General features: G+C 38.9%; 1 protein-coding gene across 1 annotated transcript; it reads left to right on the plus strand.

Annotated features, from left to right (window-relative positions):
• The first annotated feature begins 1797 nt into the window (after window positions 1–1797).
• On the plus strand, window positions 1798–26052 carry LOC127454421 (secretagogin-like). The gene is made up of 11 exons (XM_051721613.1): window positions 1798–1958; window positions 2150–2220; window positions 5235–5327; window positions 13658–13747; window positions 13954–14010; window positions 20901–20978; window positions 22727–22782; window positions 23216–23261; window positions 23381–23440; window positions 25291–25359; window positions 25590–26052. Exons 1-11 carry the CDS (start codon window positions 1889–1891, stop codon window positions 25716–25718), a joined length of 819 nt encoding a protein of 272 aa, XP_051577573.1. The 5' UTR covers window positions 1798–1888; the 3' UTR covers window positions 25719–26052.
• Window positions 26053–27689: the final 1637 nt, after the last annotated feature.

Below are 27689 nucleotides of genomic sequence, written 5' to 3' on the forward strand. Positions count from 1 at the left end.
GTTAACTATGTGAGGATGAAGTTGTAAAGATGATATGGTGGAATTTAAAGACCTCGCTCTTCAATGTCTTTAGGGAGATGAGTTTCTCCTATGTTTGCCTGGTGCACCGATAAAGTAATGTAAAGATTTGTAAATGTTTCTGTTTCATTTGAATGCCAGAGGAAAAATATTCCACTTCATAAAAATCCATTTTCAACATTGATGTCGAATGAATCATTTTAATCGGTTATTTCTAATGATTCTGTTAAACTGATAAAAAAAATAAAAAATACAACTGTGAAGTGAATCATAAACAACGTGACAGTTAATAGAGTCTACTGTATATATCTTCATCGAAAACATACTTACCCTCATCAGTTTTAAACGAAATATTTCACTTGGTTAACCATTCAAACAAAAGGGTTTATTGAAGCGAAGTGTCCAAAGGAACCGATTCACTAAAATAAACAGGACCTCTTTTTCTTGAGGTGCGTCCCAAACCGTACACTTCGGCACTATTCTCATTTTGAGTTGTATGTTAACACTAAAAATGCAACAAAAAGAAGTGTACTATGAGTACCCGGAGATGCACGTCCTCAGCCGTTAAAAAGGAGTGTGAAATGTTGGACACTTCATGTACTCAGCGTTTGCAGCTTGCCATAAGTAGCGGAAGGAGCGGAGTTACCTGGCTGCGATGCTAGTCAGACAAAACAATTGTAAACTATGAAGAATGTAGCAACTAGACTAACTTAAGGCCCCACGCTTTGTGAATATGTACGCTGTTTGAGATTCAAGTGTTGAGATTGGCTAACGTGCTAACGCTAGTGACAACACATCACATGCATCTAAAACATCACTTCCGTCACCTGTTATGCTTTCGTGAAGTAAAAAAAAACAATATTTAGTGTTCCATTTGGGACGATAGTACACTATGAAAATGTATTCACCAGGCTGAGTGCATAGTGTACAGTGCATTTTAAGTACATAGTGTCAAGTGCGTCATTTGAGACACAGACTGCTTTTCTTCATTCTTCTGTCACAAGATGGCAGTAGAAGCACAGTCCTCTGAGTTGCAGTGTAAACAATCATTTCACATGTGTGTGTGTGTGTGTGTGTGTTTGATTTTTTTTTTTTTTTACTTGTTCATTATTGCTAGAGTTGGGTCTAATGTGTAACCTCAAAACTTTGTTATTGTAAGTTTGAATGTTAACATATATGTTTAAGTTTGTGTTCCACCGTTTCTTACAAATGAATCACAATTTTGACTGCAGTTTAGTGAGTGGTTGTGAAGTTATAGATAATAAGACAAGGGTGAATTCAGATTAATGCAAAAGTTTGTCCTGAGACTAAAACCGGGTGTAGGCCTACACGGTGCGAGTTCTGACACTCGGGAGGTCGTGAGCCCCTGTACATGTTAGGAGTCCGTTTATCTGATAATCATATGGTGCAATCCTACACGACATGACTTTACCACATGGTGAATTCCAGAGCAATCGCATTCATTTTTGACACTCAAATAACTCTGAATTCTTCAGTGAAGGTCATGTTTGTGCTTAGATTAAATCCAATTATAACCATCAGAAATCTTGTACATTTTGTGCACTTTATTGTCATGCAGTAACTGGCAGCAACACACTGACATTATGATTGACGTATGCAGTCAGATAAACTGACTTGTCACGTGCACAGGGGCTCACACCTCCCTTGTGTCAGAACTCGCACCGTGTACACCCGGTTTAAGCCAGTGTTTGAGCCTATGACTGACACTGGTGTGTGAAAGAGGAGGGGCTTATTTCTCAGATAGTGAGTGTGAGGAAAGTGGCCACATCTAGTCTCTCTCTCTCTGTTGTTCGGGTTCAGCAGTGCTCTTCTCATTCTGTAACTGTATCACTTCTAATATATTTCCATCATGGACAGCGCTTTTGCCAATCTAGATGCTGCTGGTTTTCTACAGATCTGGCAACACTTTGATGCTGATGGTAAGAATAATGAAAAGTTTTTTTTCATTGTACTTTCAGATTAGATGTACTTGCTTACTTATAGATTTACTTGATATCTTATGTGTTTAGATTTAAAAAGTGTCTTTGCAATGCATTCAGTATATATCTGGGGACAAAATGGCTTTAATATTTTTTTTTATTATTATTTATTTTTTATTTTTTTTTCACAGATAATGGCTACATTGAAGGGAAAGAGTTGGATGACTTTTTCCGAAACATGTTAACAAAATTAGGACCAGAGGTATGTAAAAACTCCACAATGTTTTATCCACAAATGTGAGCCTATGGCACAAAACCTTACTTAATGCAGTGGACAATAATTGATCATTGCGGTTAAGAGCGTTTTCTACGAGCAATTTTACGAACGTTCCTTATTTTTTACGTGCGTTTCCCAAAACTGCACGTAACATGAACGCGCGAGGACGTGTTTAAGTGCTACTTAAGAGAGTCGCTGTCTGTGTGACATTGCTGAGATGTGACCGTATAGTGCTGTTCGTCATTGCAACTTCATTATATTTGTGCGTAACTTTAAATATGTTTGTAATTTAGCTCGCTGGAAATATTTAAAAATATGGTCTTAAATGTACAACTTAATTCACCACATAACTGCATTTTGTTTTGCAATCATTTTGTGCAGAACGATATATTTCTTTTACACAATCACTGCTTCGTTCATCAGATGTGCATTCTCTGTGGGTCGAGATTAAAGCTTCCAGGATCAGTGAAGACAGTGGAGGCCCTATGTGTGGTCCTATTGAGAACAAGCATTAATTGAATAGAACGAGGTTCACCATGTTAATGTGGAGCGCATAATAAGGAGACACGTGGAAGCTGCGCTTAAGGGACTTCACCAATCAAAGGGAGATCTGCTCTTTACTCCCAAAAGTGATAACGGTTACAGCAGTGCTACACAACAGGTGCAGTACTACACAACGCGTGGCGTGGGCGAGAATGCCCTTAGGTGTCAGAGATGAAGAGGAGACGAGGATGAGGAGCCAATATACTGTACGGATTATTTTCATGCACTGCAGCAAGTTATTGACTTTTTTCCCTCTCTCTCTGATTGTAATTTTTACTGTTCTCTGCAACAATCATGCAACCACTTTGTTGTTACCAGCTAGTCCACAAATAACTTTTATTAGTTTACTTATTAATTTATCTGTTCATCCAATATTGCCTAACCATTTTATGCATTCATTATTATTATTATTATTATTATTATTAGCCTTGTCGGTTACAAAATAAATAAAATAAAACGTATTTATACTGATATAAAATGAGCATAAAGTGTAGCTATAGGTGTTTAAATTGTTTTAGATGTAATTCCTGCAGGTGTCTGCATAAGTCTACTTACGATGCTCTTAGCGCTGTACGATTACTCCAGAGCACTCATAAATCTACAAGCATTTTCAAGTACTAGTTAAGTTACGATGCTTTTGGGAAATGGGCGGCAAAACTAAGATGGATCATAAAATGGATTCTACGATCTACTTAGGCTTACGATGCTTTTGGGAAATGAGACCCAGGTTATTATTTGGACACCATTATGCATGGATTATTTAAAACAATGTGAGATTTATCTAGTTAATACACTCATAATAACAATAATGGTTAACAGATCAGTAGTTCATTCAAAATGATCTTCATGATATTTATGACATATAGCTTCACAACTTTTCTAAATGTGAATGTATATTTACTTATGATCTGATAAGAATTCAGTAGCATACCTATATTTGGTAGTGTTATTGATTAAATGTATTATAAAATGTAACCCCTTTTTTACAGCCAGAAATCACACATCACCAGTTCCAAAAATGTTGTTTTTGATGACATAGATCTTATACATTAAATGATGCTAATGGAAGAAAGTCAGGCGTATTCATCCTGTAAGTGACATCATCAATGCTTTCTGGCTGTTAACACACTGTCCCTTCTCACATTATACACAAAGTGACCATTTTTCATCTGTTTGCCTTTCACCAGTGCGGGTTACTGCAGATGGGTTAGACATTATATTAACATTGTAATGTTACTGAGTACACATTTGTAGAGCTCTGGTGGATCTCAGAGAGGTTCTGTACTGTTAGGATAAGGGTGGGTGTATTCATCTGAATCTCATTTCACGTAAACACATACAGTATGTCTTTAACGTAATGTATGCATTCTCAGTAATACAAGCATTATTGTAAATATGAACAGTGGCGGTTCTAGCTTGGGCAACTCCACCCCAACAAAATCAGTTGCCTACTATAATGCAAAAAAATAAATTAAAAAAATCTCATTGTCAAAATCTCTATATATTTGACAGTAATTGTAGTATAACATCTATACTATTTTGATGGACACTTACTGTAAGGGTGCATGTGTGTACTTGTGACTGATGGCCTACTTTTTGATTACTAACTCAGAGTGGCACTCAGGAACTTTTGCATCTGCTCAGGAAGTCAACAAACAACACTTGATTTAAAGGAAATTGTGGTTAGACACACAAGATAAAAATTATATTTCAGTTTGAATGTTCTCTACATTACTCTTTGAACGAGAGACTCTTAACTGGTGCTGCCAGTCTGTTGTGATAGAATCGCAGACAGCAGTGGAAAAACAATGCTAAATGCAAATAATAAAATATAACTAACCATATAATGCATTTAGGATAGCAAAATAAATAGACCTATAAAAAGGGAGAAAGTAGAGGAGAGAGGAGAAGAAACTTCCCAATCAAACTCTGTTGTATTTTGGTGCAAATTAATTTGGTGGAAGCCAGCCAAATTAGGCAGATGCTGACATGGACAGGTTGCGTAACAGTCCTCATCCTCAAAAACCACAAACCAAACTTAGCAAAGTAAAAAAAACGAAAAAAAAAAAAAAAAATGATGCAGACTACTTGGTGCTGTGTTGGGTTATCCCCTAATGTCCAACTTCAAATTTGTGTCCTGAAGCTGTATTTGACCAAATTATCTACAAAGGTTGCACAAATTGATTTACACTATTTCCATGCATTACACAAAACATATAGAAGTCCCTAAGTAGCTATTACTGGGGTAGTGATCACGGTGGATGGGCATTATTATGTAAGCAGGCTTATTTAAATTAAAGTTGTGCCAGATGTTCATTGTGTACTGGCATATCTTAAGGGCAGCTCTATTGATGCACAGGTGTACCAGTCCAGTGTGTGATGATGGGGAGCTTAATGAGTGGTAAATAATGGAAGGGTCGTCATGGTAACTGGTTTGTTTTCTCTGCTTTCCTCAGGATAAGATAACAGAGGAAAGAGTGCAGCAGACAAAGAAGAGGTTTATGTCGGCCTATGACATCACAGCTGATGGACGCCTGCAAATCCAGGAGGTATATTACATGTTTTTTCTCCATTTTCTTTTCCTTTTTGTAAACCTTCAGAAAGAGCTGTGTTCACTAGCTGTGCTAGTGCACAAAAAACAAACGTAAACTTTTTAGTGACCATGAAACAAGAAACACATTTAAAGTTGCATTCAGTCATTTTTTCTTAGAAAAGTTTTACCCCTAAAAAATTAGTAGTACTTTTGAAAAATAAGCTCAAAGTCATGTACACTTACATGAGATGAGACTCCAGGCATGAGATTAATAAAACAATAAAAGCTGTTTTATTTTACATGGAGCGGGTCACCTCATGGGGGCCACCATGTTGAGATCACATGACCAGCATGATTCCAAAATACCAAAAATACTACACACATTATCTAGGTAACCTCCCAGTTTTGGACACTTCCAAATACCAGCACAACATAAACAAAAAATTACTGTGTGCACCTTTAAACAAAAAGCCAAACCTGTGTGCTTTTAAACACAAAGTTTATTTCTGGAGTTCAGGTAGCACTTTTTGTTCTAATAATACATCCCTTATTGTAGCGGTACCACAGTACAGTGATGGTATCAGATCTAATACCATGTTTTTTTGTTTTGTTTTTTTATATGTACTATGATACTGAATGATTACCATATTCATATATCATGGTATCTACACCATGGTATTACCTTGATACATGTCCAAAAAAACCAAACAGTATTATTACTGTGGTACACATCCAAGAAAACATAGTGTGCTGCTCTTTTTGTAAGTGAGACCTTACTGTTGAAAAATGCAGCAATATGAAATACATTATGAAGAGAATTCATGTAAGATCAGAAAGTTTTTTTTTAAAAGGTGATGTAAGGCAGAGATGCAGCAATATTATGTACATGTTAAGAGAACCCATATTCTCTCAGAAAAAAGGTACTGTTTAAGGGGTGTCACTGGGGACACAAGGGGACCTTTTTTGTACCTCTAGTTAAAATGTATAATTTGTAGTGGGAGCATAATTGTACCCTAAGGACCTAATGTTTACCTTTAAAGTAGAGGTAGACTGATATATTGATATATTATACTGATTAATCGGTGCTGATAGTTGCTTTTTGGACCTATCGTTATCTGCAAAAATCTGTCGATAGTTGTTGATAGTTTTTTCATAATTTCATCATTACAAAATAAGAGTCCCTCGTTGTGTTTCGGGCTTGTTTATACTTAAAAGTCCCACTTTACGCACCAAATCTTAATTTTTTTCTGGTTATCATTGGGATTTTGGATGAACAAAAAACTGTATCTGGGATTTTAGTCATTTTGGACTCTTTGTCTGTGTCCACCATAGTGAAGAAAGATTTATTTATTTAAAAAAAAAAATTTTTTTTGACATTCTATAAATCTATTTTAAAAACTATCGACTGATTAATCGGTTATCTGCCTTTCCCACCACCTTTGTTATCGGTACTGGCAAAATCCACTATCGGTTGACCTCTACTTTAAGGTACATTTATGTTTCTTTCCTAGGTAAAGTTACATTTTTGTCCTTTAAGGGTTCTAATATGTACCCAAAACAAGGGGACCATTTTTTCCTTTTTTTCAAAGAATTAGAAAAGATGTTTTTGTTTTTGATGCAAAAAATTAAAGAGAATACACATCCTCGCTGTCAGTTGGTCGTGTCCAGAAGGTAACCCTCCCAAAAGGCTTGCAAGATTCGCATGTGACGCTTACACACTGTGTTCATTGTGTTTATTTGGAGTCTCACAATAACCCTACAACTAAATCTAACCATAACCTTATAGTGACAGCGAATGAGGCTCTTTGAAGGCTTTGGCTTCCGAAGGGTTACCTTCTAGACACAGTCCTGTCGGTTCAGGATTACTTCCTTGAGTTACTCCAGCGTTTGATATTGGTGGCCAAAACACCTTTTTGTGCTTTAGTGCCACCAATTAAGCTGGCTCCTGACATGTGATCCAAAGCTCAAGTTTTATTGGTCCAGGAATTTCATGGCCAGGCGAGGGGGAAAAAAATCATCAAAAACTTTGCTTTAGTGGTGTGCAAATGCTCGCTCCCAGTATGAAAGGCTCCATAGTAGGGCTATCAATTGATTAAAATTTGTAATCAAATTAACTGCATGAGATGTCGATAAAATTAATCCAATTAATCACAATTAATTGCATATATCAATATTTGTTGAGAAGGACCCACAAATAAAGATGATTCAGTGTTTAAAAATCGTAATATTAGATAGATACATGCATCTGACAGATGCTTTTGTAGCATCTCAGTATGGTTGTGTTGTGTTTCACTGTTTTACAGCATCTCAAGCATAAACACTGTGTTTTTAGGACACTATTTGAAGTTAAATGCAGTCTGAAACTTTGAAAAACACGTCTTAAGAACTTCGCATTCAGAGTTGTGCACCATCCAGCTGTCTTTAAACTCAAGAGCACGTCCTGCTGTGACTTTTTTGTGCAGCCTGCTCTCTGTAAATGTGGTTTGTACAGCTGAGGCTACGCTTACTGCCCCCTTCTGAAAGAATTTATGTACGGCATGATTAATGTGTTCATTTTTTAATGCATTACTTTTTTATATAATTAATCGCACTGAATTAATGCATTAAATCGACAGACTTACTTCATTAGAATCCTTTGTTTCTTTTCAAAATCTTCATTGTGGCAAGAAAATGTGGCAAAAATTTGCATTTGGTGCAAAAGGGCCTTTAGGCTATTCATGTATATTTAGTTGTTCTATGTGAAGAAGAAAAAAAAACAACAAAACAAAAAAATAGCTGAATTGGTTTGTGCATTCAGTGATGACAGAAGGTTCCCTGTTGCTGCAGCTGTTATCTACTTGCTCTTTCTGACTGTTTTCATCACTGCTGCATCAGTCACATCAACCACATTAAAGGTGTTATTTGCTTTGTCAAGGTTAATTTGGCATTATTGGTAGAGGAGACTGGTGATGGTTGAAACAATGGATTAGATATACTGTACAGTAACAGAAGGTCATGGTAAAACTAGAGCCATTAGTGCTGTCATTAGTGTACATGCTCACTTTGTTAATGATGTCACATGTGTAGTTACAGGGTTGTTTAAACAACACTTTGTATTTTACAGCCAAGAAAAAAATAATTCAGTTTAAAGTAATGTTTTGAATTGAGTTTATACAGGCTGTTTCATCTCCCATGTCACTTTAGGTTGTAAAGTTTTACAGCAGGTGAAAGAGAAAGCAGGCATCACCATGTAGGCTACAACAGCAGCCAGAAAGTGCAGCACAAGTTGTCATAAATTGGCTATTTGATACAGAAAACAAACCTGTGCTACTGGATTAGATTAACATGACATAGATATGATACATACATACTGTAACTTCATAATTTATTGTACTTTGTAGTTACATTTTTTCTCCATTCCACCTCACAATGTACCACCTTGTTGTATTCACCATCGATTTGGGATGTTTTTTGTGTAATCATGCACAAATGGTCTTAAATAACTTACATTTGTAGTAGACAGATGTAGCTGCTTTGTTTAAAAGACTCCATGACATAAAAATCAGAAATTTAGTCTATGTCTGATAGCTATGTTAGTGTACTCCTAAACTTATAGATATAAATAAACTTTCAGAAGATATGTGGATTGGAAAATGACCATTTTCTCTTTCAATAAAATGGACCAAAAATGTTGATGTTGACCAGAGACTATTTACTGTAGCTCAGAGACTGAGAACTTGTATTCAAATGAATGGGAGAAATTGGAACATCCAATATGGCAGATGTAGAAAAGATGTCCCGCCTTACAGGTAAAAGGACCAATCACTTTTAGACACAGACATCAGTCAACTCAAAAACGTGTATGCGCATTAGCTGAACCAGCCTGAAAAATAGCGTTTTTAGCGTGATCTGAGCTAATGAATCACGATACCATTGATATCAGATTTTACTGCTGATTTGAAATATGTTCTTTGATCATAATCTTGACCAATCATCTTGGAGATTTGGGTCTTTCCCCATTCAAGTAAATAGGAGCTGCACTTTTATGCTGCCTGCATTCATAGAAAATAGCTGCCTGGGAGCGTTCCAAAGATGGCCGCTGAGTGAACTGACTAGCCTTGAAAGGGAATTTGTGTTGACTCATCTTGTTGACAAATAACAAATCTAGGGTTTTGCTGGGATTTGATGAAAAAAAAAAAAGCGATTGGCTTTCCAATACAGTCAGATTAAATAGATATGCTAATGAAATGTTACCAGACAACTAATTTTCAACAAAGAGTCCACTTGCTTTTTGCGTCACATGTCTTTTATTTTCGTATTTTTTAAGTATTGATTTTCATTTCCAAATCACATTATATGGGCAACCAGCCTCAACATTGATCTGGCTTCTAACTTGTTTAGGCTTTACTTGTTTTCGCTCCAGGCTATGCACACATTGTCAGTGCAATAAACTCATGGCCTGAACACTTTCTGTGGCAGGAGACCTCCATTCAAGTATCTGAAAGCTGATCACAAATATTTGTCAGTTAACTGAGTTAGAGAAATAACATGCACATTAAGAGTTTTCTCTGACAAAGACCTAGTATTATGAGAATGCTTTGCTAATAGCACAGCTAATGGAGTTATCCTCTTAACTGACTTAAAGATGCCAGATTGCTTTCACAGGCAGTATGTATCCACATGTGGTTGCGGAAAAGTGGTTATTGGCCTAGCTTAGTTGATGCAGTGTTTTATATTGTTTCATAATTAGTGGCAGTTATCGGAAAGGGGTGGGATACTTTGCTAGATTACAATCATAACCCAGATAGCACACGTAATTTGTTCCCTAAAGAATCCCACAATGCACCATAAAAACCAGGGAGTATCGTTGCTCACTATGTTCTCTTACCGGAAACGTCGTCATGTCTTCTGAAGTCTCTCAACTCTTTAGAAGCTGCTCACAAGTGTAAATATATGATGTCAAAGCCTTATTTTCTCTTTAAATGAGACACTATTTGTAATGTTTTTCATCCATAATTACAATGAAAGGGAAACAATCTTTTAAATATTAGAGTTATTTAAAACACACTCCTTTATATTTTTATTTATTTATTTTAAGTAATATCTTAATAACACTGTACATTAGAATATATTCAACGAAAATGAATGAAAGTGTCATTTTTACAGCTATGGTGCTGATTAATACCAGCAGCACTTGAATGCGCAAACTCATTGTCGTGTCGTGGGTAAGTGAATCATAAGTGTCAAGAAGGGTATAGCTGCAGGCATAGCTCCAAAAAGGGGCGGGAGCTCCAAATTGCCAGCAAAGATATAGGGAGCCCCTAACCTAACCCTTTCCCTAACCCTAAGCGTGTGTGGAAGTGATGTCCCCTTTTGGAGTTGGAGCCAAGTCAAGTTAAGTCAAGTCATTTTTATTTGTATAGCGCTTTTCACAACACACATCGTTTCAAAGCAGCTTTACAGAAAATCATGCATTAACAGAAAATTAAACTGTAATATCTATAATGTGTCTTAGAGTAATCATTGTGTAGTTTGATTAAATATGTCTGTAAATTGTGTATAAAAATAAATAATTAAATGATCATTGTATTTAGAGCCCCAGTGAGCAAGCCGAAGGCGACTGTGGCATGGAACACAAAACTCCATAAGATGTTGGTTAATGGAGAAAAATAACCTTGGGAGAAACCAGGCTCACTGTGGGGGCCAGTTCCCCTCTGGCTAAACAGCATGAATATAATGCCAATATTAGTTATTTATGTGCAGTGCAAGTCATGGTTTAAGATTAGTAAACTAAGTAAGTGTTAAGGGTCAGTGTTGAAACAAAGATATTGTATGAACTGTAAGATTAATGACTATTGTCTTTGAAGTTCATCCTGGATTAACTGCAGAAGTTCACATAGATGCATTGTCCTTTGTTAGTTGGCTGATGAAGGCTTTTGTTGGCAATTAAATGGTAGTCTATGTATTCCATTTCAAGAGTGTAGTCCATCATTAGACCAAGGTGATGTAGGCAGAGATCAATGAGGTGCATCGCAGTTCAACCGGCAGGTCATTTCGGTGAGGTTTGGTGGGATCCATCCTAAATCCAAGGTTCAGGCAGTGGCATATGAAATATCCCATGGCTTACTGCATTTAGCAGCTCAAGCTTATGAAATATGAACAAATTAACATCACTTCTGTTGGAGTTGGCATCAGTTCATCCTCTGAAGTCCATCGTAAAAGACTGAAGTGATGTCTGCATTTAGTCATCATCACTCAGAGACACGTGGCAGTGGAGTCAGACACCAAGCAGGAACGGAGCTGGATCTGGCCGGCTCTGGTATGAATCCCGAGGTTGAGGCAGGGAAACAAATAGAATAATATTAGCGTAGATGCCATTAAATATTTTGTAGAATTATAGATCATGATAAATGTTTCTGGTTCCGGCAGACCTAACTAAAGCAGCTTAATTGTGAGTTGATGTATGATTTAGGTGTATGCCTGGCTAAATAGATGAGTCTTTAGTCTAGATTTAAACTGAGTGAGTGTGTCTGCATCCCGAACAGTGTTAGGGAGACTATTCCATAGTTTAGGAGGCAAAGAGGAAAAGGATCTACCTCCTTTTGTGAATTTTGATATTCTTGAAATTACTAACAAGCCAGAATTTTGCGATCATAATGAACGTGATGGAATATAGCATGGTTGAAGGTCACTTAAGTACTGTGAAGCTAGACCATTCAAAGCTTTGTACGTAGTTAACAGAATTTTAAAATTAATATTAAATTTAACAGGTAGCCAATGTAACGAAGATAAAATGGTGTAATATTATCATATTTCTTGGTTCTAGTCAGCACATTGGCTGCTGCATTTTGAACCAGTTGAAGTTTATTTATTGAACTTGCAGTACATCCTCCCAGTAATGCAAGGGAGCAACCCCCTTTTGGAGTAACCATGCCCCCTTCTGGAGGTACCCCATCCACTTTTGGAGATCCCGCCCCCATTTGGAGATCTCCAGCCTGCAGCTATACATACTTGTAAGTGTCCCAGTGTTCAGTGGATGAACACTCTTGCCAATGCCCGAATTCGTATTCACGATATACTGATTCACGACATAGGGAGCTGACTGAGACACACCGTGTGACATTCTGGAGTGGGCGTGTCATGTAGTGGGTGATCGTAAATAATCCTTTTATTAGCAAGCATCACTAAATGAAAAACCAAAACTAATCTGCTGTCCTTACAAAAAAGCATCAATGTCAGTATCCATGTATAACAGGACCACAGAAGAAATTTACTCCTGTAGTAGGTGTCCTGTAAATGAAAATATATACTGTATTGGACACTTGTTATAAAGTCAATACTTAACATTTAATCAGCTTCTCTAGAGGCCTACTGCATTTAGCTGCTCAAGCTTATGAAAGATGAACAACTTAACATCACTTCTGTTCTGTGGATAGCGGATGCTTGCATTTTCACCCTTGTTAAAACGAATTGATTGTCGTCCAACTCATTTCTCTAATGGACTGCAAATGCAATTAAGATATGAGGACACTACAGTCTGTAGGGCAGCACTTAAGGTTTGCGTACAAGAGTGTGTGTGTTTTTAATGTATCTTGTTGTTTGTGTATGAGGGTGCTTGGCTTTGTTTCACTCTGCCCTGATTGCAGGGAACACCACACTACATTAACCTTGACAAGAGGGTGAAGGGATTACAATATCTCATAGCATATTAGTGCAGTAGAATAGTAAGAAAAGCCTAGAAGAGTCTAGGTAAATGTCTATTCCAAATTTTGTCAATTATACAGTATACTGTATGTTCCCAATGCTTAAGGTGGGCTATTTAGATTTGGGCCAGTAAGCAACCACCCGAAACACCCTAGTAACATTCTAACAAACTTACAACTTCAACAACTTCATAGCAAAACCCTTTAAACAACCCACAAAACGCTATCATTGTGGCTACATGATTTACATGGGCAGTCATCACATTTTCCACACAAAAAAAGTTAAAATGTGATTCTCTTTCTAAAGAAACACAAGGGCAAGAATGCAAACTGGTACTGCAACACCAGGCTCTGTTTACATTGCGCTTTGTCATTCTTTATTTCAGGCTGTACAATTAGATACTTCTTTACAGAAAGTTGTAATGCATGAAGAGCTCTTCCTATCTCAATATGCAGGAAATGGGTCTGCAAAACATTGGTAGGATATAATTAAGGAAGTAATCGACTTTTATGAGTGGAGACAGATTTGAATTCACTATGATAAAACCTTCCATTAGTTATAGATGTATAGGACATTAAAAAAGTTTTATCCCTCTCTTGTATAACAACATGTCATAATGTGCATGTGTGTGTGTGTGTGTGTGTGTGTGTGTGTGTGTCATAGCTGGCCAATATGATCCTGCCGGAGGATGAGAACTTCCTACTTATCTTTCGTAGAGAAGCTCCTCTAGATAACAGTGTGGAGTTTATGAAGGTAAGCTTTCACTCTAAATGATTCTATACATCATGCTTTTATTTCTTTTCTCCACTGTTTATCTAACATTATTTTTTTTATACCTAAAAGTAAAGCTAAGTCCATTAACCCTGGGTTATTAGACTTTGACAACTAAAACTAACTAAATATATTATCTGAATTGGTGTTAGCTGATGTTAAAATAGTTTCCAAATTTTTCATGGTAGATCTGGAGGAAATATGATGCTGACAGCAGTGGTTACATATCAGCTGTGGAAGTTAAGGTAAATGCACACACCGATGAATATCATCAATAACCAAATCAAAACAATATATCATCTCAGCAAGGTCGGATCATGGTCCCGTGTGGACCCTTAGCAGATGTCTTTGAAGACCCCCTCAACCAAACCCCAGTTTCTTTCCATACAACAATTAGGAAGTGATATTTTTTGACTTTCCTTTCATAAAATAGACTACTTGTTCATAAAAATTTAGCTGGTCAACTAGTGCTCTATGCCCTGATGGGTCCAGGGGCTGTAGTTATGAAATTGCACTGATTGTGCCAAGGGGCCTTGGAGCCCAAGCGGACTGATCACACTGTGAATTCAACGACAGGAGGTCAAAAGTTCTGCACCTGAAATCACTCTGTGCTTACCAAATTCTAACCACTGCCCCTAGTAGCCAAAGATTGTTGAACAAGAGTGTTGTTGAATTGTTGCCACAGGGTGGCACAAAGAGCAAGTTGTATTTTAAGTTATAAATTATGTAATATAGTCAACAGGAATGCATATCTTATTAATAATACTTCCATCCCCCCAATGGCCAGGTTTAAGGGTGGGCTAGGGGGGCATTGCCCACCTAGATTTTCCTTGTGCCAAACCTCCACACAACCCCACTAAACTTAGAGCGAAAATTAAACTACTGAATTACACCCACTATTGTTTAAGTGTACGCAATTAGTTACTTGTGATTAGCTTCCTTTGGCAGACTCGGGCCATGCAGCCCGATGCTTTCGAGGCCTCTGAAAGTCTGAGGCCCCGGGGCACTGGCACCACTTGTACAGTCAATAATCGAGCCCTGCATCACAACCATCAAAAATGGACAAAGTTGTAAAATTTAGGATAGAGTTTCAACTGGCTTAAACAATCATTAATCTTGAAATATTTGAAAGAATTTTAAAGCATATTTGTCAGAGCCGGAATTGAACTTGGGTCTCTGGCGCAAGAGTCTTAATTTCTACCACTGAGCCACAGAAGGGAGATGAACCCAATAGTCAGACGTGCTCTTAAAACAGAAAAATCTTTAGTCCAGAAAATCTCCAAAAAACTCAGGAAAAAGACACCAAAAAACAGCAAAAATAAACACGGGAAAGAACAAACCAAAAAGCTTACAAAGTTTAGTACTTGGAACTAGAGCAGACTTACGGCAGTAACTGGCTAGGAACATCAATAACCAAGCAAAGAAACAAAGGAAAAAAATAACACATGATAAAATGGCGGGAAACTGAAATGAAACACAATAAGGGCCTCTAGTGGCCAAAATAAAACATTAAAGCAAAAAACTCTGACAGGACCCCTCCCTCTAGGAATGGCTCCTGACGTTCCCTCCCGGACGACTGGACTTGCGAGCATGAAATTCTTGAATTAGTTTGGGGTCCTTGGCAGAAACCCAGGAGCACTCCTCATGGCCATATCCTTCCCAGTCCACAAGATACTGCCGGGACCCACGTACTCGACGGGCATCCAGTATTCTGTGGACTGTCTAAGCTGGCTGGCCACCAATGATACGAGGAGGGGGAGGTTTACCTGTCACAAGAAAAGGAGAAGACAAAACAGGTTTTAACAGTGAGACATGAAGTGGGATTTATCTTCAAAGACCTAGGCAAATATAAACGGTAAGTAACTGGGTTTACTTTCCTGGCAATCCTGAAGGGGCCAATGAACCTCTGGGAAAGTTTACGGGATTCCACCCACAAGGGAATGTTCTTGGTGGAGAGCCAGACTCTTTGGCCGGGGCGCAGAGTGGGGGCAGGTCTGCGTCTGCGATTGGCCTGGTGCTGATACTGCTGAGAGACCTTCAAGAGCTTGAGTCGGGCTTTTTTCCATGTCTGGCGGCAACGTTTAACGAACTGTTGAGCAGAGGGAACTGCAACCTCCACTTCTTGCTCAGGGAATAGAGGAGGGGTGTATCCCAACTGGCACTCGAAAGGGGACATGCCTGTAGCTGAGGAGCGAAGGGTATTGTGAGCGTATTCTGCCCACATGACGAAGGAAGACCAAGAGGATGGGTTGTTAGCTGCCATACACCTCAGTGTAGTCTCAAGAGCTTGGTTAAGCCTCTCCGTTTGCCCATTGGACTCCGGGTGGAACCCAGAAGATTGACAAAATGCCTGCCAGAATCGGGAGGAAAATTGGGGTCCTCGATCAGAGACGATGTCTTGTGGGATGCCAAAGACTCGGAAGACGTGGTTTATAACCAATTCAGCAGTTTCTTTAGCGGTGGGTAGTTTGGGCAGAAGAATAAATCGGACGGCCTTGGAGAATCTATCAACTATGACCATGATAGTGGTGTTGCCTTGTGATAGCGGAAGTCCAGTGATAAAATCCATAGAAAGATGAGACCAAGGTCTATGAGGTATGGAGAGAGGATGCAATAGCCCCTGTGGAGAGTGGTGAGGGACCTTATTTTGGTTGCACGTGGGACATGCGTTTACAAATGTTGTCACATCCTCCTTGATAGTTGGCCACCAAAATCGTCTTGGTACCAGGATGACAAGTGGGATGAGAGGACTGTCCCCACTGGAGGATCTGGGAGCGGACAGCTTTAGGGACAAACAGGCAGTGGGTTGGCCCCCCTCCTGGGTCAGGTTCTCGGGCTTGGGCTTGTTGTACAGTATTTTCCAGATCCCACCTGATAGGAGCTATTATCTTGGAACTGGGGATAATTGATGCAATAGAATCTTCCTGAGGAGTGTTTACATATACTCGGGACAAAGCATCAGGTTTTAGGTTTTTAGAGCCGGGGCGGTAGGATAAGATGAACTGGAAACGGTTGAAGAATAAGGACCAACGTGCCTGTCGGGGGTTGAGTCGCTTTGCCTGCTGAATGTATTCCAGATTTTTGTGGTCCGTGAATACTTGGAATGGGTGTTTGGCCCCCTCAAGCCAATGCCTCCACTCTTCAAGCGCTAGCTTAACTGCCAGTTACTCTCGATCCCCTACATGATAGTTCATCTCAGTCGGTGTAAGGCGGTGGGAAAGGAATGCACATGGATGCAACTTGTCCTCCCTCTTTGGGACAGCACAGCTCCAACCCCTACGTCCGAAGCATCGACCTCCACGATGAAGGGTTTATCTGGGTTAGGGAGAATGAGAATAGGTGCAGAGGTAAAATGGCTTTTGAGTTTGCTGAAGGCCAACTCTGCTTCATGTCCCCAATTAAAGCTGGTTGTGTTCCCCTTGGTGAGGGCAGATAAAGGAGCAGCCACAGTACTGAAGTTCCGGATGAACTTGCGATAAAAATTGGCAAAACCAAGGAAACGCTGTACTTCCTTTACCGACGAGGGGGAGGGCCAATCCACAACTGCTTGAACCTTTTGAGGGTCCATTTGTATCTGGCCAGGCTTGATAATGAACCCCAGGAACTGAACTTTGGTCACATGGAACTCGCATTTCTCAGGTTTAACATAAAGATGGTTATCAAGAAGACGTCTGAGAACCTTACTGACGTGTTTTACATGTTCTTGGAGGGAACTCGAGAAGATGAGGATATAGTCCAAGTAGACAAACACAAATTGGTTGAGCATGTCTCTGAGAACATCATTAATGAGAGCTTGAAATACTGCAGGGGCATTGGTGAGACCGAAGGGCATAACTAAATATTCATAGTGCCCAGTGGGCGTGTTGAAGGCGGTCTTCCATTCATCTCCTTGCCTGATGCGCACGAGATGGTAGGCATTGCGCAAGTCAAGCTTAGTGAAGATGGAGGCTTCTTGCAGAATTTCGAAAGCAGTGGTCATTAGTGGCAAGGGATAGCGGTTTCGAATAGTGATCTTATTAAAGCCCCTGTAATCAATACATGGCCGGAGTCCGCCATCCTTCTTCCCAACGAAAAAGAATCCAGCTCCAGCAGGGGAAGTGGATGGTTGGATGATACCTGCCACAAAGGATTCGTTAATGTATTTGTCCATAGCAGTTCGTTCGGGGGGAGACAAAGAGAATATACGACCTCTAGGGGGGCAGGTTCCTGGGAGCAGCTCAATGGCGCAATCATAGGGGCGATGAGGAGGTAAGGAGGTGGCCTTCCTTTTGCTGAACACTGCTTTGAGGTGGTGGTACTGAGCAGGGACTTGAAACAGATCTAAGTTTTCTTGGGACTCGAGAACAAGATCAGGGGAATTCTGGGCCAAGCATGTAGTCTGACAGGTGGGACCCCAACTGAGAACAGCGCCAGTGGACCAGTCAAAGTGTGGGTTATGCTGGAGGAGCCAGGGGTGACTGAGGATAATAGGAAACTCTGGAGTCTGTATAAGGTGAAAGCACATTCTCTCCTGGTGCTGGTAAGTGACGAGACCAAGGAGAGAAGTGAGGTGGGTTATCTTCCCTGGAGCTAACGGTCTTCCATCCAAGGCTGTCGCAGTTAGGGGAGCAGGAAGGGAATTAATAGGAATCTGGAGACTTTTGGCAAAGGAAATATCCATGAAATTCCCGGCAGCACCAGAATCAATCAATGCCTGGAGTTGGTGTTTTTGATCTCCCCAAGTGATTGTGATGGGCAGGAACAATCCAGAGTTGGAAGGTGAAGCTGTGCGTGTAACTCCCGTTACAGTCCTTCCTTGCCTGTACGGGACTGGGCGTTTCCCGAAAGCTTGTGGCAGGCGGAGTGAAAATGACTATACAATCCACAATATGGACAACAGCACTCTCTCATGCGACGGTCTCGTTCTGATGGGGAAAGCCTAGTCCTTCCCAATTGCATGGGTTCCGAGGACTCGTGGGGCACTGATAGCATTTGAGCAAGTGCTGGACTGGCAGACAATGTGGAAACAGATGGCCGGTTCAGTCTTCTCTCCCTCAGGTGATTATCCAGCCGGATTGCTTGATCCATGAGGGTCTCGAGATCACGAGCAGGTTCTCTGGTAGCCATATCATCCTGGATTGCCTCAGACAGACCATTCAGGAAACACACCACGAGGGCCTCGTCGTTCCAGCCGCTCCCTGCTGCAACTGTCCGAAACTGTATGGCATATTCAGCCGCACTGCCGTTACCTTGTCGGAGGGTGAGAAGTCTCTTAGAGGCTTGCCGGCCACTGAGGGGGTGGTCAAAGACTCGCTTGAACTCCTTTTCAAACACAGAATAACTTGAACAGAAGGGTGCCTGTGCCTTCCAGACCACTGTTGCCCAAGAAAGAGCCTTGCCAGAAAGGAGGGTGATAACATATGCGATCTTGGCTCGATCTGAGGGGAAGGAAGATGGTTGTAATTCAAATGTGAGAGAGCATTGAGTCAGGAACCCATCACATGCACTGGGATCACCTTAGAAATGTTGTGGTGGAGGTATGCAAGGTTCAGTCAGAGGAGAGAGTACTCAAGAATCCAGAAGGGGTACCAAGGCAGCAGTAGAAGCAGTAGCTGTGGTAGAGGGCAGCCGGTCCAGGATCTGACAAACAGAAATCATGAGATCCGACAGCACTTGTGAGTGTTTAGCCATCACAGTCTCCTGCTGGACTAGTGCTGACTCATGGCATTGTGGACTCCTGCTGAGCAATTGTGGCCAGGAGTTCTTGAGCATTAGGCATCTCTGGGTTCATAATGGGGCTTGGTTATTCTGTCAGAGCCAGGAATTGAACTTGGGTCTCTGGCTCAAGAGTATTAATTTCTACCACTGAGCCACAGAAGGGAGATGAACCCAATAGTCAGACGCGCTCTTAAAAGAACTCAGAAGAGTTTATTAACAAAAATAGCAAAAGGGTACAAAAGCAATTTCTTAATGACAACCACAAAAAACAGAAAAATCTTTAGTCCAGAAAAGGATCCGAAAGGAGGAAAAAATAATCTCCAAAAAACTCAGGAAAAAGACACCAAAAAACAGCAAAAATAAACACGGGAAAGAACAAACCAAAAAGCTTACAAAGTTTAGTACTTGGAACTAGAGCAGACTTACGGCAGTAACTGGCTAGGAACATCAATAACCAAGCAAAGAAACAAAGGAAGTGATCAACTTAAATACACAGTCCAGAACGAGGCACAGGTGAAAACAATAACACATGATAAAATGGCGGGAAACTGAAATGAAACACAATGAGGGCCTCTAGTGGCCAAAATAAAACATTAAAGCAAAAAACTCTGACAATATTTAAATGAGGCCTCTCTTGATAATTGTAACAGATAAAGCATGGCCAAGAAGGAGGCAGGAACCGGCTGAACAGTCAACATAAACTTTAATGATATAAATGAACTTAAAACAAACATAAACACAGACACACATGCAACGTGGCCGCGTGCGTCTCTCCCTCTCTCTAACCAGCTTCTCCGGCTGCCCCTTATCTCGCTCTCCCGCTGATCAGCTGATTCAGTGCCGGCCGAGCCACACCCTCCTCCTCGTCAGAATAATGTTATGTCACATCACGCTTCTCTCCAAAGTTTCCAAGGAAAGAACAGTGACAGCCATCTGTTTCCCATGACCCTCCTTACTATGTCAATACCCTCACAAATGGTAAATTTAGCATAGATAACAGGACAAAAGGTAACACGTATTGAAAGAAACATTTGAAAATGTTATTGATTATAATACAGCTCAGAGGAGTACAGTCTGTTTGGTCAGTTGCGGCATTCTGCGATTTTGACCGCTAAACTGTATACTGTAATTCAACTTTATCCCAGGAAATTTCTAAAGCTTTGAGGCAATCTACACGTAAGCTAATAAATGTATTTAAACTCAAATTGTATATTTTACATCCAGTTAATTCTTTGGTAAGTAGCCATTTAATAACTGGGAAAATATACAGTCAGCATTTGTTCCTTATTTTGGGATAATAACCAGCCAGCTGACTGTACATTATACCATACTTATTTTATTACTAGTTATATAGTTATACTTTCCTATACCTTTTTTATTATCTTTCATTTGAGTAGACATAATTTAAAGATAAAAATGCATCTATTTCTCATGGCAGGGTTTCTTGAAGGACCTGTTTCTACAGCACAAAAGGAATATTCCCTCCGGCAAGCTGGATGAATACACAGATACCATGGTAACATTCTTCTAGTTAATTTCTATGTAAGCCATTTGTTGATTGGTTGTGAGTTTACATCCATCATTAGGGACCTTTCTGTCCATCATGTTTCATGCTAGAAACCTGGTTTCCACAACTATGTATCATTACACTTGCATTCTAAACAGGTAATTATGAGCAATGTCAGAGGGTCACTGTAGAGATGTCATACTGCATGGTTCTCAGCAAGGGGCACTTTTTCCTAAGTGTTGTTTATTGAATGACATTTATGCATATTGATCACAGTCCATTAACATTTCAAACACATAGCTTGACGCATTCACTATGCCTTTAATTGTTACTGCAGTAATACAAATAGAGTACATGGTCAGTACATTGTCAGTGTCTCATAACAATACATTTCAGTATATATGCCGAAAGGCCAACCATTTACAGGTATTATTATTATTATGCAAAAATGTACCAGATCCTTTGCTTTTATGTTGGTCTTACAACCATGCATGGCCATTCATGTAGCTCTCTTTCACATCCTCTTAGTTTTCTAAGCTCTGTGCCATATACTTTAGTGATTGATATGTCTGTTTTTTGCTGAGCCATGCCAGACAGTCATGAGATTGTGTGGTTGCAGACTGCAGCTGACCACTTCCAACATTACCCTTCTTGTGTACTGTTCTCAGCAGCCCACATCCTTTACATTATGTGCAGCAAATGAAACTGTGAATGTTTTAAGAATGAATGTTGCTGTACAGTTAAAAATCATAGCTTCTTGACTTTCCAATAAAGACATTCAACATTTCAAGTATTTTATCACTCCTTAAAGATGCTTGATTAATTTATTTAGCAAACAAAGGTGTCTCGTAATGATTAAATAAGTGCATGCAAATTGTAAGAGTTGTTGTGTTTATTCAACATGATCTAATTAGTATTTTGCTATATTCATACGTTAAGTGTAGAACCTTAAATGTAAAGTTCACCCAAAAATGAAAATTCAGTAATTGTTGACTCACCCCTGTGTTGTTATAACCCTATATGACTTTCTTTCTTTTTCTTAACACAAAGAGAGAAATTGTTAAGAAATGTTGTGTTCAGTGATGTCATACAATGGCAGTTTATGATGACCACCTCTTCAAGCTTCAAAAGGACACAAAATTCAGAAGTCAATAAATTATTCCATGAGACTCATGATTGTTAAGAAGGTACACCATAAGGTTTGGTGAGAAAACAAAAAAAATAAAATGTATTATTCAGTAAAAATATTCACTAACCGTTATTCTCCTGTGCATGTTCATGAGTCTGCACGTGAGCTTTATAGCTCTTTGCACGAGAGCAACAGTAGCTACGCAGGACGCAAGAGATGGGGCGTTCAAGCAAAAACTCATTCTGTTTCGCTTCAACAGGACCACCAGCGATATTAACACAAGAAAACACAACACAGCTGCACACAAACCAGAGAACAGAACTTACAAACATGTCTAAAGAGTTTGTAGTGGGAAAACAGATGCATTTCAATGCCCAGCCTTATTTGTTTGAACCGGAGTCCTCCATCAAACAGAGAGATGCGGCTCCATGCAGTACACTGCAGTACACATTTCATTGTCTATCCAAATGTTATAAATGTACACATGAATAACAATGAGATCATTTTGTTTATTTTGTTAAGGTGTATGTTGGTTTCTGTTGATTTTCAACATTTAATGCTAGGCAAATATAAGAATTAAACATATATCTAATCCTGTGTTTGTTGTCTGTTTATTTGTGTATTCCAGATGAACATTTTTGACAAAAATAAAGATGGAAGATTGGATCTTAATGACCTTGCTAGGTGATGTGTGTTTAGTGATACCACTTTTGTTCTGTGCGTGTGGAGCTGTTTAGCCACTGAGTGTGAGTATGTGTGTGTGTATGTGTGTGTGTGTGTGTGTGTGTGTGTATGTGTCTTCTTTTTTTGAGTGTTTTTTATTTATTTATTTTTTCTTTTATTTTTTAAGGCAGTAGGATGAAACAGTGGCACTGGAAAAGCCAGCTAAGATTTACCACAAAAAAGTGGATGGGTGCTGTACTGCTTAGCTGAGTGACATCACGATTTTAGTTCTTTGAAAGGCAGAGAACTGTGAACCTGAGCAATTAAAGACTTTTATTCTGAATCCTTCAGTAAACTGTCAGGTTCTGTGAAGAATAAGTCAGCCAACTGTATCTGACTAAGTAGTTGGTTTTGTTGGCATATTCATTGATTTGTTGTGTGTATCCTCCCACAGAATCCTGGCTCTAGAAGAGAACTTCCTGTTGCAGTTCAAAATGGATGTTAGTACTTTATCTCTGTTATTCCTTTAACTTTATTTTCCTGTTTGTGACTCCCAAATGTAATAATCTGTTAGTCTACACAATGCATGATGCCATCTCTCTTTCCTGTCCCCCCTCAGGCCAGTAGTAAAGTGGAGAGAATGAGAGACTTTGAGAAGATCTTTGCTCACTATGATGTAGTAAGAACTCTTCTTTTACCTTAGTACACTGTAAAAACAAAATGATAACATGCAATTGTTAGGAGCTATTTCTTCCTGATCTAACCCTTAATTTTTTGGTTTTGGTTTTTGTTTTGGTTTAATCTAATGTATTTAGGTTGATTCATTGGTTTTAAATAATATTTTTGACTTTAATCAAACCAGTTCATTTAGATGTTACCACACGTAGCACATTTTTAAGTTCTTTTTTTTTTTTTTTTCATTGTACTGTTTGGTACATTTGTTAACACAAGCACAAACATGTCCTGCAACACTGCTACAAGTACAACCTCTGTCAGTAACAAAGAAAAGGGAAATAGGAAAAGGATGAATTACAAACAGTTTTATAAAAGGTATAGTTGTTATCTGTTATAATTTACTCACCTTCATTTAGTTTCAAACTCATTTGATTTGCTTTCTTCCATTGTACACGAAAGGAGATGTTTTACAGAATGTCCAGGCTGCTATTTTCCATACAGTGAGGGCTAAAAGGAACTGATGATGTCGATTTCCAAAAATGACAAAAAAAGCACCATAAATACCATAAATGTAGTCCATACAACTCTATATTGGCCAATATTGTAAGTCTTTTGAACTCATACGAAGATGTTGCGCCATTGACGTTAATGATATCATTGGTTCTTACATGTCCCATGAAAGAAAGAAAATCATATGAGTTTGGACCAAGGTGAAGTTGGGCAGATTATGAAGAGAGAATACAGAAATTTCATTTTTTATGAACTATTCCTTTAATAAAACTCTTTGTAGGGGGCCTGGGTAGCTCAGCGAGTAAAGATGCTGACTACCACCCCTGGAGTCACAAGTTCGAATCCAGGGCGTGCTGAGTGACTCCAAGCAGGTCTCCTAAGCTACCAAATTGGCCCGGTTGCTAGGGAGGGTAGAGTCATATGGGGTAACCTCCTTGTGGTTGCTGTAATGTGATTTGCTCTCGTTGGGGCTTGTGGTGAGTTGTGCATGGATGCCGCAGAGAAAAGCGTGAAGCCTTCACACGCGCTATGTCTCCGTGGTAACGCGCTCAAGAAGCCATGTGATAAAATGCATGGATTGACGGTCTCAGACGTGGAGGCAACTGAGATTCGTCCTCTGCCACCTGGATTGAGGCCACCACGCCACCATGAGGACTTAAAGAGCATTGGGAATTGGGCATTCCAAATTGGGGAGAAAAAGGGGAGAAAATCGAGGAAAAAAAAAGAAAAAAATGTATTTTTTAATTCTCTGTAATTCATCTTTGATCCTTGTTTTAACTTATTCATTACAAGTATATCAAACCATTTGTATATATAATCATAAACCCCAGAGTCCAGATATCAGAACATTTTCAGTCTAGAGTTGTTTTTTTCAACTTTAGATCGATAAACTAACCTAAAATAGACAAGAGGAAAAACCATGTAAACGCTTTGAAACCTGCAGACTTCGACCTTTGAGATATAAGTATGGTATCAATTAAGGCCGCATGATTGATTGAATTAAGATTGAAATCTCAATATGGCCTTGCTCGGTTACTAAAGTGCAAAAGGCTGGCTTTTAGTCTGCATTCGCCGCTTCAGTAAGAGTGAGTGAGCGGCGCTCTCTAGCGAGTGTGTGCGGCACATGCTGAGCAGCAGCAAATATCAGATGATACATTTTTTTCATATTACAATTCAATTGTAAAGTTTGTCAAAATAATAGTTTCCCAAATGTTGGCTATAGATCTATTAAGCTTGAAACACGTCAGGTCACCTCACCTCACAGACTAATGAGCTGTGATCCTATTGGCAGTACATCAGCTGTATTTCATGATTCATTCATAGAGTGATTGGCTCTTATTCTAGAGTAAGACTGGAGCTCTTGAAGGACCAGAGGTAGACGGGTTTGTCAAAGACATGATGGAGCTCGTCAAAGTAAGTGAATGAATTAAGCATAAGTAAGAATGTAACAGTACAGTACAGTATTATCTTCAACTGCAAATGCACTCGCATTAAGAGCTCATTAATTTTAGAGCAGAACTGAATTTTCTTGTTCAATCCTGTTTCTAGAAAAGCATATTAGTGCCTGTTTCTGGCACTCTATTTCTTTTTCTTCATGTTTCTCCATATTTCCCTCTTTATTTCCATTTTCTTCTGTCTTTCAGCCCAGTATCAGTGGAGTGGAACTGGATAAGCTCCGTGAAGTGTTGCTGCGTCACTGTGATGTTAATAAAGATGGAAAGATCCAAAAGAGCGAGCTGGCCTTGTGTTTGGGGGTGAAGCTGAAACCATAATCCTCACACTGTACACTGGAGTTTTTACACCACTTTTACTTCTGAAAACTATACTTACTATATTCATGTAAGGTGTAAGCATGTGTCTATGTATTACATATGACAATACTGTACTTGTGTGTTGTTTATTTGGACAACAGTTTGCATTATATTGTTTATTGTTTTTAAATTAATTTAATGTAATATAATAACTCTGATTACTAATAACTGATAACTTTAAAACTGTCCACTTCATCAACAATGAATATTCATCAATATTAATCATGTATGATATAGGTGACTGCAAGAGACATGTTATATGTACTGTAACAATTAAAAAGCAGATTAAGGTTGACCTGGTTTTCTGTTTTGAATTTACCTTAAAGTCAACATGTAATAATATTCATAACCCACAAGAAAAAACATATTAATTTTATTCATCAGGGATTGATTGGATTGTGAAAAGTGATTTGTATATGAAAGGTGGTTGGAGGGGAGGACTTAAAAAATTAGAGGGTTTGGTTACATCAGCCAAACAGGTAAGTTGTTTCAGAGCCAGAGTAATTTATTACATTTTGATTTCATGTTGACTTTTACATTATGTAGAAGGAACAATTCTTAAAACTCTTATGTTGAAAGGTTAAGATTTCTTCAACTGACTTTAACGTTTTAACTGAGAGCAACTTTAATGACATCATACTTTGTTATTCCAATTAGTGAAACTAAAGAGTGGTCATAGACAAACAGAATTTTCTGAAACATGTAATAAAGCATGCAGACCTCACTTAAAGCTCACACCAGCTGTCAGTTTTTCAAAGCCATGCCTGGTGTGTAGCATGATACTGTTTATAGTGTACCCTTGTGACAGCATTAATTCTATTCATCGCTTCTGTTCACTGTTACAGCCATGCCTTTGGCAAACAGATGCTGTAGTGCTGTTTTGTTGTTTTTGCACAATTTTAAGAAAAATACAAAAATATGTCAATTTTATTGCACTTTTCATGCATCTTTTATCTTTGTTAGATAAATGTAGCTTTTAGAATAGACAATTAACTTGATCTAATTCTAAAAATTATTAACCTAATGTCATTAGGTTGATCAAGTCATGCTGAATAATAAAGCTGGTTGGATTGAAATAAAACCAGTTAATTTTGGCCACATTCACACTAATATGTTTTCATTTGAAAATGCATTAATTTCACTACTTTTACGCCTCGCCTCCACACTAGAATGGTGTTTTCTTCCACCAAAAACAGTGTTTTGAAACATCACACATCACTGACTGTGTTTACATCTGGAAGACGTATTTTTTATATTGTTTGCTCATCTGCAATATGTTTATAAGATGTTTTTCTTGTGGATATAAACAATTGTTTTGGTGGTTTAAGATTTAGATTGTTTTTAAATCTCTCTTTTTAAGATTTTTATTAGATGTTAATTAGAATGCGATCCCAGATAGCACGTGTATGTCTCTGATATATCTGTTTAAGGGCATTTCATCTGCATCATATTCTTATTACCATCTGCTAAACATCAGATTTACAAAAATTCTAAATCATAAACATCTCAAAGACATCTGCTGAATGTCTTGAAATCCAAGATGAAACGTCTTAAGCCATTTTTACACTGCAAACGTGGCACAGAAGCTGCATATGAAGTGGCATTTCCCTAATAGCACACGTACGTACATCACCCAGACATCCATTTAATGTGTGTGTTTACACCTGGAAGACATTTTTAACATTGTTTGCTCATCTGCAATAAGTCTGTAACAGGACTGGTTGTTGTAGGAATGAGGAAGCAGGGTTCAGGTAACATCACAATCTTTGTTTACTCAAACTAACACTCAATAGCTTGGCTGAAACACTCTAATGCATGGTACAGCTGGATAAATCTTTCTCCTCCCTGGGCTCTGGCGTGGGCTCCTCTTACCATTCTTCCCAGATTACTGTAACAAGAAACAGCTGTTAGCTCTAATTGTCACCCAGGGAT

This window comes from Myxocyprinus asiaticus, chromosome 16, assembly GCF_019703515.2.
Source record: "Myxocyprinus asiaticus isolate MX2 ecotype Aquarium Trade chromosome 16, UBuf_Myxa_2, whole genome shotgun sequence".
Taxonomy (NCBI): domain Eukaryota; kingdom Metazoa; phylum Chordata; class Actinopteri; order Cypriniformes; family Catostomidae; genus Myxocyprinus; species Myxocyprinus asiaticus.

Excerpts from the sequence above, each read along its gene's own strand:
- LOC127454421 (XM_051721613.1), top strand. The coding sequence starts at position 1,889 with ATGGACAGCGCTTTTGCCAATCTAGATGCTGCTGGTTTTCTACAGATC. Across the intron at positions 2,221-5,234 it reads TAACAAAATTAGGACCAGAG|GATAAGATAACAGAGGAAAG; the intron begins GTATGTAAAAAC and ends TGCTTTCCTCAG. Across the intron at positions 23,441-25,290 it reads TCTTTGCTCACTATGATGTA|AGTAAGACTGGAGCTCTTGA; the intron begins GTAAGAACTCTT and ends CTCTTATTCTAG.